This window comes from Mus musculus, chromosome 4 (genome assembly GCF_000001635.26).
Source record: "Mus musculus strain C57BL/6J chromosome 4, GRCm38.p6 C57BL/6J".
In the NCBI taxonomy this organism is placed as follows: Eukaryota; Metazoa; Chordata; class Mammalia; order Rodentia; family Muridae; genus Mus; species Mus musculus.
This window is the reverse complement of record NC_000070.6, coordinates 156,127,323-156,142,121: the sequence shown is the minus strand read 5'-3', so window position 1 is coordinate 156,142,121 and position 14,799 is coordinate 156,127,323. Positions and strand designations below refer to the sequence as shown.

Here is a 14,799-nt window from a genome sequence, read left to right as displayed (position 1 = left end):
TCATGTGGGAATTAACCCACGCGGTATTCGACCTCTACAGGTCTGGCAAATGGATGTTACACATGTTTCTTCCTTTGGAAAACTTCAATATCTCCATGTGTCCATTGACACATGTTCTGGCATCATGTTTGCTTCTCCGTTAACCGGAGAAAAAGCCTCACATGTGATTCAACATTGCCTTGAGGCATGGAGTGCTTGGGGGAAACCCAAACTCCTTAAGACTGATAATGGACCAGCTTATACGTCTCAAAAATTTCAGCAGTTCTGCCGTCAGATGGACGTAACCCACCTGACTGGACTTCCATACAACCCTCAAGGACAGGGTATTGTTGAGCGTGCGCATCGCACCCTCAAAGCCTATCTTATAAAACAGAAGAGGGGAACTTTTGAAGAGATTTTACCCCGAGCACCAAGAGTGTCTGTGTCTATGGCACTCTTTACACTCAATTTTTTAAATATTGATGCTCATGGCCATACTGCGGCTGAACGTCATTGTACAGAGCCAGATAGGCCCAATGAGATGGTTAAATGGAAAAATGTCCTTGATAATAAATGGTATGGCCCGGATCCTATTTTGATAAGATCCAGGGGAGCTATCTGTGTTTTCCCACAGAATGAAGACAACCCATTTTGGATACCAGAAAGACTCACCCGAAAAATCCAGACTGACCAAGGGAATACTAATGTCCCTCGTCTTGGTGATGTCCAGGGCGTCAATAATAAAGAGAGAGCAGCGTTGGGGGATAATGTCGACATTTCCACTCCCAATGACGGTGATGTATAATGCTCAAGTATTCTCCTGCTTTTTTACCACTAACTAGGAACTGGGTTTAGCCTTGATTCAGACAGCCTTGGCTCTGTCTGGACAGGTCCAGACGACTGACACCATTAACACTTTGTCAGCCTCAGTGACTACAGTCATAGATAAACAGGCCTCAGCTAATGTCAAGATACAGAGAGGTCTCATGCTGGTTAATCAACTCATAGATCTTGTCCAGAAACAACTAGATGTATTATGGCAAATAGCTCAGCTGGGGTGTAAACAAAAGTTTCCGGGATTGTGTGTTACTTCCATTCAGTATGTTAAATTTACTAGGGCAGCTAATTTGTCAAAAAGTCTTTTTCAGTATATGTTACAGAATTGGATGGCTGAATTTGAACAGATCCTTCGGGAATTGAGACTTCAGGTCAACTCCACGCGCTTGGACCTGTCCCTGACCAAAGGATTACCCAATTGGATCTCCTCAGCATTTTCCTTCTTTAAAGTATGGGTGGGATTGATATTATTTGGAGATACACTTTGCTGTGGATTAGTGTTGCTTCTTTGATTGGTCTGTAAGCTTAAGGCCCAAACTAGGAGAGACAAGGTGGTTATTGCCCAGGTGCTTGCAGGACTAGAACATGGAGCTTCCCCTGATATATCTATGCTTAGGCAATAGGTCGCTGGCCACTCAGCTCTTATATCCCATGAGGCTAGTCTCATTGCACGGGATAGAGTGAGTGTGCTTCAGCAGCCCGAGAGAGTTGCACGGCTAAGCACTGCATTAGAAGGGCTCTGCGGCATAAAATGAGCCTATTCTAGGGAGACATGTCATCTTTCAAGAAGGTTGAGTGTTCAAGTGTCCTTCCCCCAGGAAAAACAACACGGGACCAGACCAGGACCCCTCTGGGTGATGAGCCTGGGAGGAGGTTATGTGTACGGCTCCTTTACCTACACACTGGGGATTTGACCTCTATCTCCACTCTCATTAATATGGGTGGCCTATTTGCTCTTATTAAAAGAAAAGGGGGAGATGTTGGGAGCCGCCCCCACATTCGCCGTCACAAGATGGCGCTGACATCCTGTGTTCTAAGTGGTAAACAAATAATCTGCGCATGTGCCAAGGGTATTTTACGACTACTTGTACTCTGCCTTTCCCGTGAACGTCAGCTCGGCCATGGGCTGCAGCCAATCAGGGAGTGATGCGTCCTAGGCGAAATATAACTCTCCTAAATAGGGAAGGGGTTTCGGTTTCATTATTGGAAGGGGCTTTCGCTTTTGGGGCTGGGGGTTTGCGCTCCTAGCTCCTGAAGATGTAAGCAATAAAGTTTTGCCGCAGAAGATTCTGGTCTGTTGTGTTCTTCCTGGCCGGGCGTGAGAACGCTATTAAGAATTTAGTTTAGCTCAGGTCATCTTGGGCCAATGTGGAAAATATTTGTACATCAGAGAAGCAGTTAACATGAGTGAGATGGGAGAAGCTTTTCTATAGGCCCAAGATAATATCTGAGGTTTTGGGTTGGTAGAAACTAATGGTTTAGTAAGTTAATAGATTCCAAGAGGTTTTTATCTATTAGTCACGAGATTTTAGTTCCCAAAAAGAAGTGGGCAAGGAATGTCTGTTCCAGAGGACTACGAGTAGCCCAAGATAAACCAATTAGTCTGTAGGCCTACAACATCCCAATTTCTTCACAAGACTGCAGTTCTGATCGGTCAATTAGCCTTTGCAGACACAGCTTCTTTCCAGTTCTTCTTCATAGGCACCACTTGTCTCGGCCATTGCAGCAGTGAGTAGCACAAAGACCTGGAAAGCAGAGAAATGATAGACACAGGAGACACAGAACTCTGGTTTCACCACAGGAATTAACACTTTTTATTTTTCCCATCCCTGAGAAGGGTGCTATCCATGCTCTTCCTAGCTTGCACAGTCTCCTTGCTAGCCTCTTTTTTTTTTTTTTTTTTTTTTTTTTTTTTTTTTTTTTTTTTTGGTTTTTCGAGACAGGGTTTCTCTGTATAGCCCTGGCTGTCCTGAAACTCACTTTGTAGACCAGGCTAGCCTCGAACTCAAGAGATCCACCTGCCTCTGCCTCCCAAGTGCTGGGATTAAAGGCGTGCGCCACCACGCCCGGCTCTTGCTAGCCTCTTAAGGCCATGAGGTATGAAGGAACTCAATTGGCCTGAGGACCCTAGTGGGAAGGCCACATGGGGCTTCTGAGGGAAAATTGGAGATGGTTCCACAAGTGTCTACATTGTACTCTTATCCTCTGGGGTTGGGAGAGGGGCCCAAGAGTGTTGGATAAGAGGAGGTGAGGTATCAATGGCTGTGCTGAAGTCTCCGTCTGTTCAGACAGATGCGGCAAGAATGCCAGTGCCCTTACTCCTTGCTTCTGGAGACAGCTGCAGACAGCTGTGGAACCCTGGGATAAAGGAGTGTCCCAAGAAATGGGTGACTGCATGTGTATGTGTGTTGCTCTGTAGAACATATGGCTAAGCACTGCCCTCTACAACAAGTGCTTCCAATAATGGCAAGAATTGCAACTTGCAGCTGAAGGTGGCTATGCAACATGGCTGAGCACCAGACCCAGGGCTCAGAAGGAACTGAGGTGCAGCATCATCCAGGTGACCCTGGTGGGTAACAGCTATAGGTTAGCATGGTCAGAGTCCCCAAGTCTATGCTGAGAGTGAGGAAGCCCTACGCTAAGAGTCCGCAGTCCTACCCCACTGACGTCACTGTGGCTCCCGTGTCACTGAACACATTTAGCACAAGCATGCCTAGGCTCTCCAGTTCACAGAAACCATATTTGCTGGTTATTTGTGTGTGGGGGGGGGCTGCAGGGGGGTAAATTGCCCAAGTCACAGTTATTTGGGAAGAAGGAATCTCAGTATGAAAATGCTCCTGTAAGCGTTACAGCTCTGAGGAGAAAGGTCTCCTGGCAGTCGAGAGCCCTTTTACCTTACAGCTCCCCGTGTACTAGATTCAGTACTAGGTAACTCTGTGGGAGAATTTTCCTGATAATTGATGTGGCAGGGCCCAGTCCACTATAGAGGCTGCTGCTCCTGGACCCGTGGTCCTGAGTGACATAAGACATTAGGCTGAGCAAGCCATAGGGAGCAAGCCGTGAGCAGCCGTGAGCACCGTGAGCACCGTGAGCAGCGTGAGCACCGTGAGCACCGTGAGCACCGTGAGCACCGTGAGCACCGTGAGCAGCCGTGAGCACCGTGAGCACCGTGAGCACCGTGAGCACCGTGAGCACCGTGAGCGCCGTGAGCACCGTGAGCGCCGTGAGCACCGTGAGCACCGTGAGCACCGTGAGCAGCCGTGAGCACCGTGAGCACCGTGAGCACCGTGAGCGCCGTGAGCACCGTGAGCGCCGTGAGCACCGTGAGCACCGTGAGCACCGTGAGCAGCCGTGAGCAGCCGTGAGCAGCCGTGAGCAGCCGTGAGCACCGTGAGCACCGTGAGCACCGTGAGCAGCCGTGAGCACCGTGAGCACCGTGAGCACCGTGAGCACCGTGAGCACCGTGAGCACCGTGAGCACCGTGAGCACCGTGAGCAGCGTGAGCACCGTGACCACCGTGAGCAGCGTGAGCAGCGTGAGCACCGTGAGCACCGTGAGCACCGTGAGCAGCGTGAGCACCGTGAGCACCGTGAGCACCGTGAGCACCGTGAGCACCGTGAGCACCGTGAGCACCGTGAGCACCGTGAGCACCGTGAGCAGCGTGAGCACCGTGAGCAGCGTGAGCACCGTGAGCAGCGTGAGCACCGTGAGCAGCGTGAGCACCGTGAGCACCGTGAGCAGCGTGAGCACCGTGAGCACCGTGAGCAGCGTGAGCAGCGTGAGCACCGTGAGCAGCGTGAGCACCGTGAGCACCGTGAGCAGCGTGAGCACCGTGAGCACCGTGAGCAGCGTGAGCACCGTGAGCACCGTGAGCAGCGTGAGCACCGTGAGCAGCGTGAGCACCGTGAGCAGCGTGAGCACCGTGAGCAGCGTGAGCACCGTGAGCACCGTGAGCAGCGTGAGCACCGTGAGCACCGTGAGCAGCGTGAGCAGCGTGAGCACCGTGAGCAGCGTGAGCACCGTGAGCACCGTGAGCAGCGTGAGCACCGTGAGCACCGTGAGCAGCGTGAGCACCGTGAGCACCGTGAGCAGCGTGAGCACCGTGAGCAGCGTGAGCACCGTGAGCACCGTGAGCAGCGTGAGCAGCGTGAGCAGCGTGAGCACCGTGAGCAGCGTGAGCACCGTGAGCACCGTGAGCACCGTGAGCACCGTGAGCACCGTGAGCAGCCGTGAGCAGCCGTGAGCAGCGTTCCTCTGGGTCTGCACTTCCGTTCTTACCCCCAGGCTCCTGCCTTGACGGCCCTTCATAGTTTCAGCACCATAAGCTGTAAACGGAAATAAACCCTCTTCTCCCCAAGTTGCTTTTAGTCATGGTGTCTGATCACAGAAATAAAGCCGACCATATTGTCGACTTCAGACCCGGGCCTCTAAGCCGTGGCTCCAGAGCAGCTTCACCTGTACTCCCACGCATGCTCTTCCTGACCCAAAGCAGCTTTGGAATCCGTTTTGTATCCAGCGGTACCTATTTCTTTCCCGGACACAGATTGTTTCTGCCTACAGCTGTGTATGGAAGCAGGGGAGTTCCTTAGAACTCAGTTACTGTTGTGTGCGGCCAGCAGACCACAACCTGGGTTCTAGCCTGGAAAGGCATTTTGGAAACCTGGAAGAGAAGAGGGGCGAGGTGGCGAGAGAAAGAAATGTAGCCAAGACAGTTACTCTGATCAAAGCTCAATTTTACTAGTTCCGACATTTCAGTTATAAAGGAAGGGGGAGGGAACCCGATTCCCGCCGAATAATCTCGGGTCCAGTAGTAGGGTGAGCACGCGGTGGCACCAACAGCAAAGCGCAGGTTCCAGCAGTGGGCGTGGCAGAACGAATGAGCAGGAAGCTCCACCCCTGAGCAAGCAGGTTTCAGGCTGGGGGAGGGGAGACCACAAGTTACCAATCTTGCCCTTCCTTTTCTTCCCTGGGCACCGAGGACACTTGGGGTCTCTGTCCCACCCCAAGTATGTCCTTGCCTCTCCTTCTGTTTTGTTTTTGTTTTTGTTTTAGATTTATTTTATGTATATGAGTACACTGTAGCTGTCTTCAGATCTGCCAGAAGAGGGCGTCAGATCTCATTATAAACGGCTGTGAGCCACCATGTGGTTGTTGGGATTTGAACTCAGGACCTTTGGAAGCGCAGTCAGTCTTGGGGGCTGAGCCAGCTCTCCAGGCCCACCCCCATCCTGTTTTGACCCCGGTCTATCATCAGAACCATCACACGATCATTCCTGGCTCGTTTCCGGGTCTGCGCAGTTCCAGTACTGCATGTGTTTCTCCTGCGTAAACTCCACAGCTGAGCAGGGGTCTCCAGCGCACTGCTCTGCTACCACGAAGCTCTGGTAGTAATACCTGAGTGGGCTCCACGAAGGCTGGAGAAGTCCAGCTGGAGCCTGCTGACATCTTACGTTTCCTGGAGGAGGGGAACCTGGTTCAGAGCAGTGAGCCAGATTCGGATATGGTGTATCTCAGATGTGACTCGGGGATGGGCCACCGGGTCCATGTAGCCTCAACTAGCAAATAGTGGTCGTCTTAGTGCAAGTACCAGACATACCAACACCACTGTCAAGACTAATGTTCTCGTTGACTGTATCTGCAGACCCGTGAGCCCCACGTGTGCCTCCCACTAGTCAGAGCTCTCGTCCCTCTCCCATCCTACTAATCCACCTCCATATTCACCGTTGCCTGTCGGTCCCTCTCCAAAAATGCCACCTCCCTTTCTCGGTTCTGCCTCCTCCCTGAACCAAGTCCTGAACCCTGTCCCTCTCCTCCTCCCTTTGGGTCCCACTGATCCGCGCTCTCTGGTTCACTTTGCCTCCCTGAGCTTCGATCCCCCAGCCTTGGCCTGGGACACCGACTTCTGGAATAAAGATCTAGTTGGTGGCAGTCACCACCACCAATAGTGTGGGAGCCAGCCACTGGCTCAGTCTGAGGTTGGTATAGGAAGGCGTGCATCCTGACGCTGCAGTATTTATCCGAGCACAGAAGCTGCGACTGCATAAACAGGTTGGGAGGGGCAGCACCAGCCTGCAAAGGTGGACTAGCACTGGGTCCCTTCCGGGCCCGGCCATAGCTCCTGACCAGAGCAGTATCTGTGGACCGCTGCGTCTTGGGGGGAGGGGGCTGGGAAGTCTCGATGGGGTCAGGACTAGAAGAGCCCGGAGCTACAGGCAGGGGAGCCCCAGGGCGCCCGTCTCCCTGTGTTTTCTGGGACTGCTTTACTGATCGGCCATGACTGGAGCTCTGGAAGACATCCAAGAATCTGCTCCTCGGTCCAGATAGGCCTAGGTTTCAGCAACGGAAAGGACATTTGGAGATCCCAGTGTCCTGTCCTGGTTCCCAGCTGAAATGTGGTTGTAGGATTGCATCAAGAGCTTATATGTGAAACCGTGCCTGCCACAATTCCAGACACCCGTATGACCCTGTGGTGTGACCTTAGAGACAAGGATAGGGACAGTCTGAGACCGACTTGACCTGTACTTTAGCCCAGCTTCCTTGTGCCCTGTCCTTTTTTTTTTTTTTTTTTTTTTTTTTCTTCTTTTTTGATTTTTCTTGACAGGGTTTCTCTGTGTAGCCCTGGCTGTCCTGGAACTCACTCTGTAGACCAGGCTGGCCTTGAACTCAGAGATCCACCTGCCTCTGCCTCCCGAGTGCTGGGATTAAAGGCGTGCGCCAGCACTTGTGCCCTGTCTTAACCTTCAGGGTGGTCTGGGATCTGACCCTTGACATGGATTATTCATCATTGTCTTGCTCACAATGGACAAGGCTTTTGGAATGAAGGCATATACGAATGATATGCTCATGTGACCGTATAGGCATTCTCACGTGTCTGTCCCTGCCAGTGACGTGGGCGTGGCTCCACATATATGTATCACTTTGTGACAGAGTGCAAAGTCACTAGCTCATGGGGCATAGAATCCTTCCCCATCACTGCTGGTCTGTGGCTTTGTGGTACCAAACTTTCAGTAAACTCGGTTTAGTGTCTACTAGCTCTGGGGCAGGGGTGGGAGTCCCCAAAGCTGGGCCCCACGAGTACCTCTCTAAACCTCCTCCCTGCCTTAGCCAAAGACAAAACTAGTTAGAACAGGAAGTACTGGGCCTTGGGGTCAAAGGTGAGGACGCTGAAACTTGCCCAAGCTGGAAGTAGCCTGTTTTCTCCTGGCCATACTCACCTGGTAGTACAGGATTCCTAGGGCTAGTGGCAGAACCTGTGCCAGGCTTCGTCCTGCCTCACCGCTGGGGTGTCTGGAGTGCCCCTAGCTAGCCACTCAGGAGAGGCAAAATGCAGTCTGCAATGGGGACCCTCAGATCACATTTTCCCAGTGGGAAACAGCAGAGTCAGCGATGATTGCTGTGGGTTCTGAGTACCCCGGTGCAGCTGTTGTTGGGAGTCGGGGTCCCTGATCCACGCTTCCCCTCAGAGCATCCATGAACCAAGAAGGAAGTGGAGCGCAGAGCCCGGGTCTGGGGAAGAAGGCCCTGCCGCTGGAGCAAACGGCTGGCAGTAGGGTGCAGCAGAAATGGCCGCTCCCCCTCCACCCAAGTGGGCACAGCCCGCCAGAGAAAAAAAATAATAGGTGGAACCTCGCTGCTGACAGCTTGGAACAAACATAGCTCACTGAAAACTTAAAATTTGCATGCTTCTTTGTTTAAATGCTTGTTCCTCTCCCTAACAGGAACACTTAAAACAATGATTGTTGTTCCCTGCTCCCTCCCCCTCCCACTGTGATCCGGTCAGGTTGCCTGAGTGCAGGCTGGGTTGTGGGGATCTGGGGTGGGACACCTTCAAACAGGACAAATTGAATGGTGGAAGACAGAGAAGGGGGTACGTGGAAAAACAATATTTATACAAAATAATTTATTTTAAAATGTGCCATTCATAATGGCCATGGACAGCTGGTGAGTTCCTGCTGTGGCGCTGTGGCATGGGCAAAAGGTGCCCTGCCTTTTCATTCTCACTCTTAGAGAAGCAGCTGCTCGGGGTCCCGGCGACGTCTTAAGGAAGGAAGAATGGCAAACTCCTGCTGTTTTGGCAATTCAGCTGTGTCCAGGGAGGCCAGGCACCCGACCAGCGTCCCTGGCTTCCTTTCCCTATCTGTATGATAGGGTCCCAGGGCAGTTTCTGGAGCCTTTAGAAGCCTGTAGTCCTTAGAGACTTTGAGGACTCTTTTGTTCTCATTGGCACCTAGTCCTGGAGAGTAAGGGACACATACATGTCCTAAATGGGGTTCTGGGGGACCAACTATCTTCAAAAGCTGCTATGTTCTTGACCTCACTGGGTCACCACGGAGCTGTTGGAATAGCTGGCCTGGCCCAAGTGGTGACCCTAGTTGTTGGCTAAGACCCCAAAGGAGAGGGCATCGGTGGTGACAGTGGCGGTGGCGGTGGCTGCAGGTGGTCGGTTAATGCAACGCAGATTTCCAGTTTTGAGTGCACACTGCACAGGCCAGAGTATCACACAAAACAGCACTAGCAACAGCACAGAAACCAGGGCTACGCGACGCCAGTCCCTAAAGCGCGCCCAGCAGCGAGCCAGCCAGCCTGGGTTGGGTGCAGGGTCTTGGACAGGTACAGGTAGGGTGGGCTCAGCTGGTTTGCTCAGGCCTACGTCCACACTTACAAAGCCACCGTCCTCTTGGCCAGAAGTGGTGGGCAAGGGGCGGCAACACAGTTTGGTGCCCTCGAGCCACACAGGCTCCTCTCTCTGTAGGTGTGCTGGCAGCTTGGCCTGTAGCTGACGGCTGGTGCGCAGGGCAGGAGCCCCAGCGACAGGCACGGTTGTGGGCTGTCGGCAGAATGGACAGGGCACAGCTTCTCTGCCAGAGCGGCCTGCAGGCTGGGCAGCTGCCAGCCTAGCCAAGCACTCGAGACAGAAGACGTGAGAGCAGGAAAGCTCTTTGGGTGTCTTGAAGATGTTGTCGTAGCCTGAGAAGCAGATGGAGCATTCCAATGGGGAGGCCACCTTCACTGAGCCAGGAGTACTGGGGGACTTGGGGCTGCCCCCTGAGCCAGGGGACCTGGGCACTGAGGCTGTGGAGCTGTTCTGGCGGTAGGGTGGCATAGCTGCACGCCACACCCGGTGGCCTGATGACATGATTCCCAACTGTGGAGCAGAGGCAGGACATTGTGAACTGGACTTTTTCTGAAAAGCCAGCTTGTCACACCCCCTCTTTTCTTATGTACCATCAAACCCAAATGAAGATTTCAATGAAGGACACCACCCACCTGTGGGTACCTGCAAAAATTCCACCCATGTCCAAACTGTAACTATCCTCTTCCATTCATTACGAGGTCAAGAGTACCCCAGGCGTGGACAGTCCCGACAGATTTCAGGAGTGGAGGCCATGTGCTAAGGGTTGTCAACACTGATGGCTGGACACCTGCTGCCCAATCCCTCCCCATGCTAATAATGAGAGTGGCACACTGCAGCTACCATTTCTGTCTATGCTCTGCAAGGCTGAACTCACGCCATAGAACGATCATCGGAACAGTTCTTCCATTTGGAGAAGACGGCTCCAAGGTGGAGTGACTTAACTAGGTTCTTCCGGATGAGCCAACTGAAAGCTGGGTCCTGACAGGCTCATGAGCCACCTATGGCTCTGTCTCAGGTGGAAGGAGCTTGAACTTGGTCAGGGTATGGGCCCCTGATTTGTATGGAATACATCTGAGCTGCTGGCAGCCTGGTGAGGATTCTGGGGCCTCCGGAAGGGCAGCTGGGCCCTTAAGAGCTCCACAGGGAGGGCCTCAATAGGGGCCCAACAAGCTTTCAAACAGCTGCAGCCTGGAATCTGGGGACAGCTTGTTTAGTAGGGATAAGGACAAGTGCCAGAGGCCAGGGATTAAAAATGCTCTGCAACCAGTGCCCAGAGGACACCTCTGCCCCGTTCTGCTGGTATTAGTTACACCACCGCCCATCAAAGGAGGCGAGATGTAGAAGATCCAGGCCTTCCTTTTTTTTGACAGCTTACCTCACTTCTGAGAGGAATCCTAGAAGCACACTGACCGCTTAGTACTGTTTGCTTATCACCACCACCATCCCCACTCCTAGCCAAGACAATACCTCAGGGGCCACAGGCATTCTGACCACATTAGAATATTTACCAAAAGCCTGGACCTTATAAGCCATGGAGCCCAGCAGCTACAGCAGAGATGACCCATCTCCCTGCCTCACTGGTCAGCCCCAAGTAGGCGAGTGAGTAAAACGGCTTAGAGATTGCTGAACCGTCACTGGGTCTGTGAATCATCTGACATTACTGCGACATCACGAGAGCCCCAGCCTTCTTGCGTGAGACGTCACCGGTCCCTGGAAGCAGCAGTGGTCTTGGCGAGGTCCAACAGAGCCTCGGATCTATCCTCCCCTGACTTGTGCTGCTCCCGGGACTGGCTCCTTGGCACCAGGCCTCCCCTTCCATGAAGCAGCCTCACCCCGAGACTGCAGAGGTGACAGATTTCAGGATTGCCTTACCTGGTAGCTTGGGGTCAGCAGTTCCTGGGCATGGTCCTCTCCACTGGTCACAGCAAACCCTTTGTCTCTAGGCTGACCAGCTTGTTCTCCCTCCTTCAGGTCCGACTCAGCCTCTGCTCCGCCCGGCAGGTGCTCCTCCACGGTGCTCCTCCACGGGCTGGTAGCCGGCAGCCTTCCGGTGGCACCGGTCTGGCCGGCGCACCTCTTCTGTGTGTATGTGGGAGTGGAGGTATGAAGCCCGTGTTCATCCAGGAGGTGGCTGACTGAGACGGGTGTGAATTCTCAGGCCATGAGTTTTGAAGCAGGTTTATTTATTCCCTCCAGGACACGGTGGCTGGGGGTGTGGCCCCGAACATCAGCGATTGGCTCTTCTCTTCCCTGGCAGACTCAGAATGGGTGGGGAGCCAGAGGAAGGGTTAGAGCCAGGACAGGTCTAGGAGCAGGCACAGGTCTCTTGTTTTAGGATTTCAGATTAAGAACAGATACTCAGGTACTCAAAGACCTCTCTTCTGGAAACCAAGTGTGACACCTGACCCCAAAGTGCTCAGCAGGGACGCTTCCCTGAACCTAGCACACTTTCAGAGAGAGCTCAGTTTGCCCTCTTCTGCCCCATCTCTGTGCCCACCACTGTCCTGTTCTTTCTTCTTCCATCTCACCCATATTCTCACAATTGCTTCATGCAAGACTCCCATCTGCTGCTGCTTCAGCACCCTACTGCCTTTTGGGGAACTTCTTGTTCTGAAGTCCAGGAAGTAGGGGTGCGAGGTCAGGGCTAGGCAGGCTCGGGCCACAGCCTAGATGTTAGGGTCAGATAAGAATATTAGGGACCTGGCTAGTCACAATAGGTTGTGGGTACCATCTCTACTATACCTCAGAAAGGAAGCCCCTAGTCTTCACCTATGCTTGAAAAGATGGGGTCTCAAGAAGCTTTGATGAGGTGACATAGAAGAAAATGTTAAGTCTAAAGGGCTGGTAGCAGCTAAGGTTGGGGCAGGGAGAGCCACACTGGAATGGGATGGACTGGGGAGTGTGAACAGTATAGCACAGGCAGCCCCTGATCTACTCCAGGCTCATCGAGCTGAGATATCCTTGTTGACCAGACTCAAGAGCCCCAGTGCACTTTTCCCCACTCACTTTGGTTAGTCCAGGATCTTTCCTACCTCTAAGGTTTCGTTGTTTTCTGGCACAGAGAACTGCAGGGCCCTGAGATGGGAGCTCACACACAGGCCTGTGGGGAGGGCATGTTGCTAGGACCGTATCATTGTGGGAGGTTTGCCTTAAGTACCCAACTACCTATAGGTACCCAACCACCCAATGGTCTAAATCTCTGGAAATTGCCACAAATTTGCTCCTAGATATCTTTATCCTCAAGGCCAGCTTTCAGGAGAGCTAAGATATGGGTGATTATAGGAACCTGTAGACAATGTCCTATCAGAAGAGGGGACCTAAGCTCTGGTAGAGGGTCCCCTGCCTAATTCCATAAGTGTGAGGAACCTAATTCCATGAGTACTAAGAACCAAAAATGGGGCTCAGGGAAGTAATGGATTGAGGGAGAATGGGGGCCCAGAGGGAAGATGGGTAGGTACCTAAGGATCTAAGGAGGGAGATGGAGTCTTTTGGTGGTGGTGGTGGGGTATCTAGGATTGTAGCAGGCATGAGGGTGCCGGGGAGAGAATGCTGCTGAAGGCCCAGCCCAAGTGATCTGTGTAGAGTGTGACTCTGTGTCACATGCTGCCTCTAGGAAGCTGGAGTCCCAGATGTTCTAGGAACAATCTTCAGAGGTTCCTGGGAATACCCAAGCTCTGAGATCACCACGGCTACCCAGTGAAGAGTCAATATCCTGAGGCAAATGTGCCGTGAAGCCTTAGGAATCTATCAGACCTGGCCTTCTTCCAGGCCTGACCTCAAGGGGAGTCAACTCCCAGCTGGCAGAGGAACTAGAAATTGGGGGAGCATAGACTGCATTGTCTAGGGCAGGAAGCGGGGTCCATCTTGACCCTTATCCTAAATAGCAGGAAAGTGAAATTGCCGAGCAAGTGAATGTGTGATGTGCACATCACCATAGTACCACTGAGCATGTGTATTCGTTTGTGTTAGCATGCGCCCACAAGGTCAATCGCATTTCCCATTGCCTCGCCATGGCCCTAGAGCCCTAGGGACTCTGACTGTGAACCTCCATCCTTGTATCAAAGCTGTTACCCTTTCAGCAATAACCCCACACCTACCCCGACTACAGTGCTCACTACCAAGGCTATGGACCTGGCTACAAGTCCGTGATGGTGCACTGTTGGAATACAAGTACATGAAGTTATTTAGGACGAGGACTTTTCTTAGGTTTTAGTCTAAGACCTACCACTCATCTATCCTCCAAGCAATGGACACGAAAGGTCGAATGCATGTTCTCATTTGGCATTGGTTGCCCTATGGCCAGAATTTCTCCTAAGGCACCAGCTGAATAGAAACTGGTTTCCCACATTGAGTGCTGGGATGGAACAGGTAGACTTTGGGATAGGAGGTACTCATGGGTTTGGTATCTTGCCACCCACCCCGTTTGAGACAGTTTTTCCATGTAACAGCTCTGCTTGTCCTGTAGACCAGGCTGGTCTCAAACTCAGAGATCTGCCTGTCTCTGCCTCCTAGTGCCAGGATTAAAATATTGGGTATGAGCCATTACACCCAGTATTTTGCCCCATCTTTTGGGGCTGGATACAGACCCAGTCTCATACTGTCTAGATGTAAGGTGGCCTAACCAAAGGTATCTTTCTGCACCCAACAGTGAGGGCAAGGTCTCCAAACCTATATGAAAGCCTCTTGTTTAGGACCGACCGACCACCTGATGGGTTTGTTCTGTCAGTTCTTCCATACTCATGACCAAGCGGTCCCAAGGCCGTCCTGTCACTCTCATGGTCCCTGGCCTACCTCCTAATGTTGTTACTTCTTTGGGGCTGGCTTTGGAACACTTCCAGTGCTGCCCAATAAAAACCAGTGAGCACACAAAGGAATGAAGGTGTGGGGACCAAAAAGTGAAGGGGTGGGGGGTGGCGCGACCCATGGAGGTGGCTGGAATAATCCGAGGTTTCCCCTTTGGAGTGTCTGGGAACTCAGGATGAGCTGGGCAAGGAATCGGCTGTGACCCCAGGGAGCCAGGCTGGGCCTCACTTCATCATGCTGTCAATGTCCCTTTCCACTTTTCATCAGAAACCATCCCGGGGAACCCCAAACCTTAGGGCATCCAATGCTACTCTAGGCCCTAGCTGCTGAACACAAGGATGCTGGGTCAGATTCTATCCTGTCCCCAGGGCAAGGTCACTGGTCTCAGAACAAATGATCTGGGCCTGGAAACCTACATCTTAGCCTCCCCAGCACTTTTCTGAAATATGGCCAAGGGCCATAAACTCATTTGAGGTTTCAACAGATGTCTCTGGCCACAGCCTTTTAACCAGTGCATAGGGAGATCTATAGAAATTATAAAGCTA

General features: G+C 52.4%; 1 protein-coding gene across 1 annotated transcript; it reads right to left on the bottom strand.

The window, feature by feature from the left end:
• Positions 1-8,704: 8,704 nt before the first annotated feature.
• Positions 8,705-11,607, bottom strand: Rnf223 (ring finger 223). The gene is made up of 2 exons (NM_001220499.3): positions 11,324-11,607; positions 8,705-9,961 (listed from the first exon to the last, which is right to left on the bottom strand). Exon 2 carries the CDS (start codon positions 9,950-9,952, stop codon positions 9,185-9,187), a length of 768 nt encoding a protein of 255 aa, NP_001207428.1. The 5' UTR covers positions 9,953-9,961; positions 11,324-11,607; the 3' UTR covers positions 8,705-9,184.
• Positions 11,608-14,799: the final 3,192 nt, after the last annotated feature.

Coding starts and splice junctions, on each gene's coding strand:
- Rnf223 (NM_001220499.3), bottom strand. CDS start 9,952: ATGTCATCAGGCCACCGGGTGTGGCGTGCAGCTATGCCACCCTACCGC.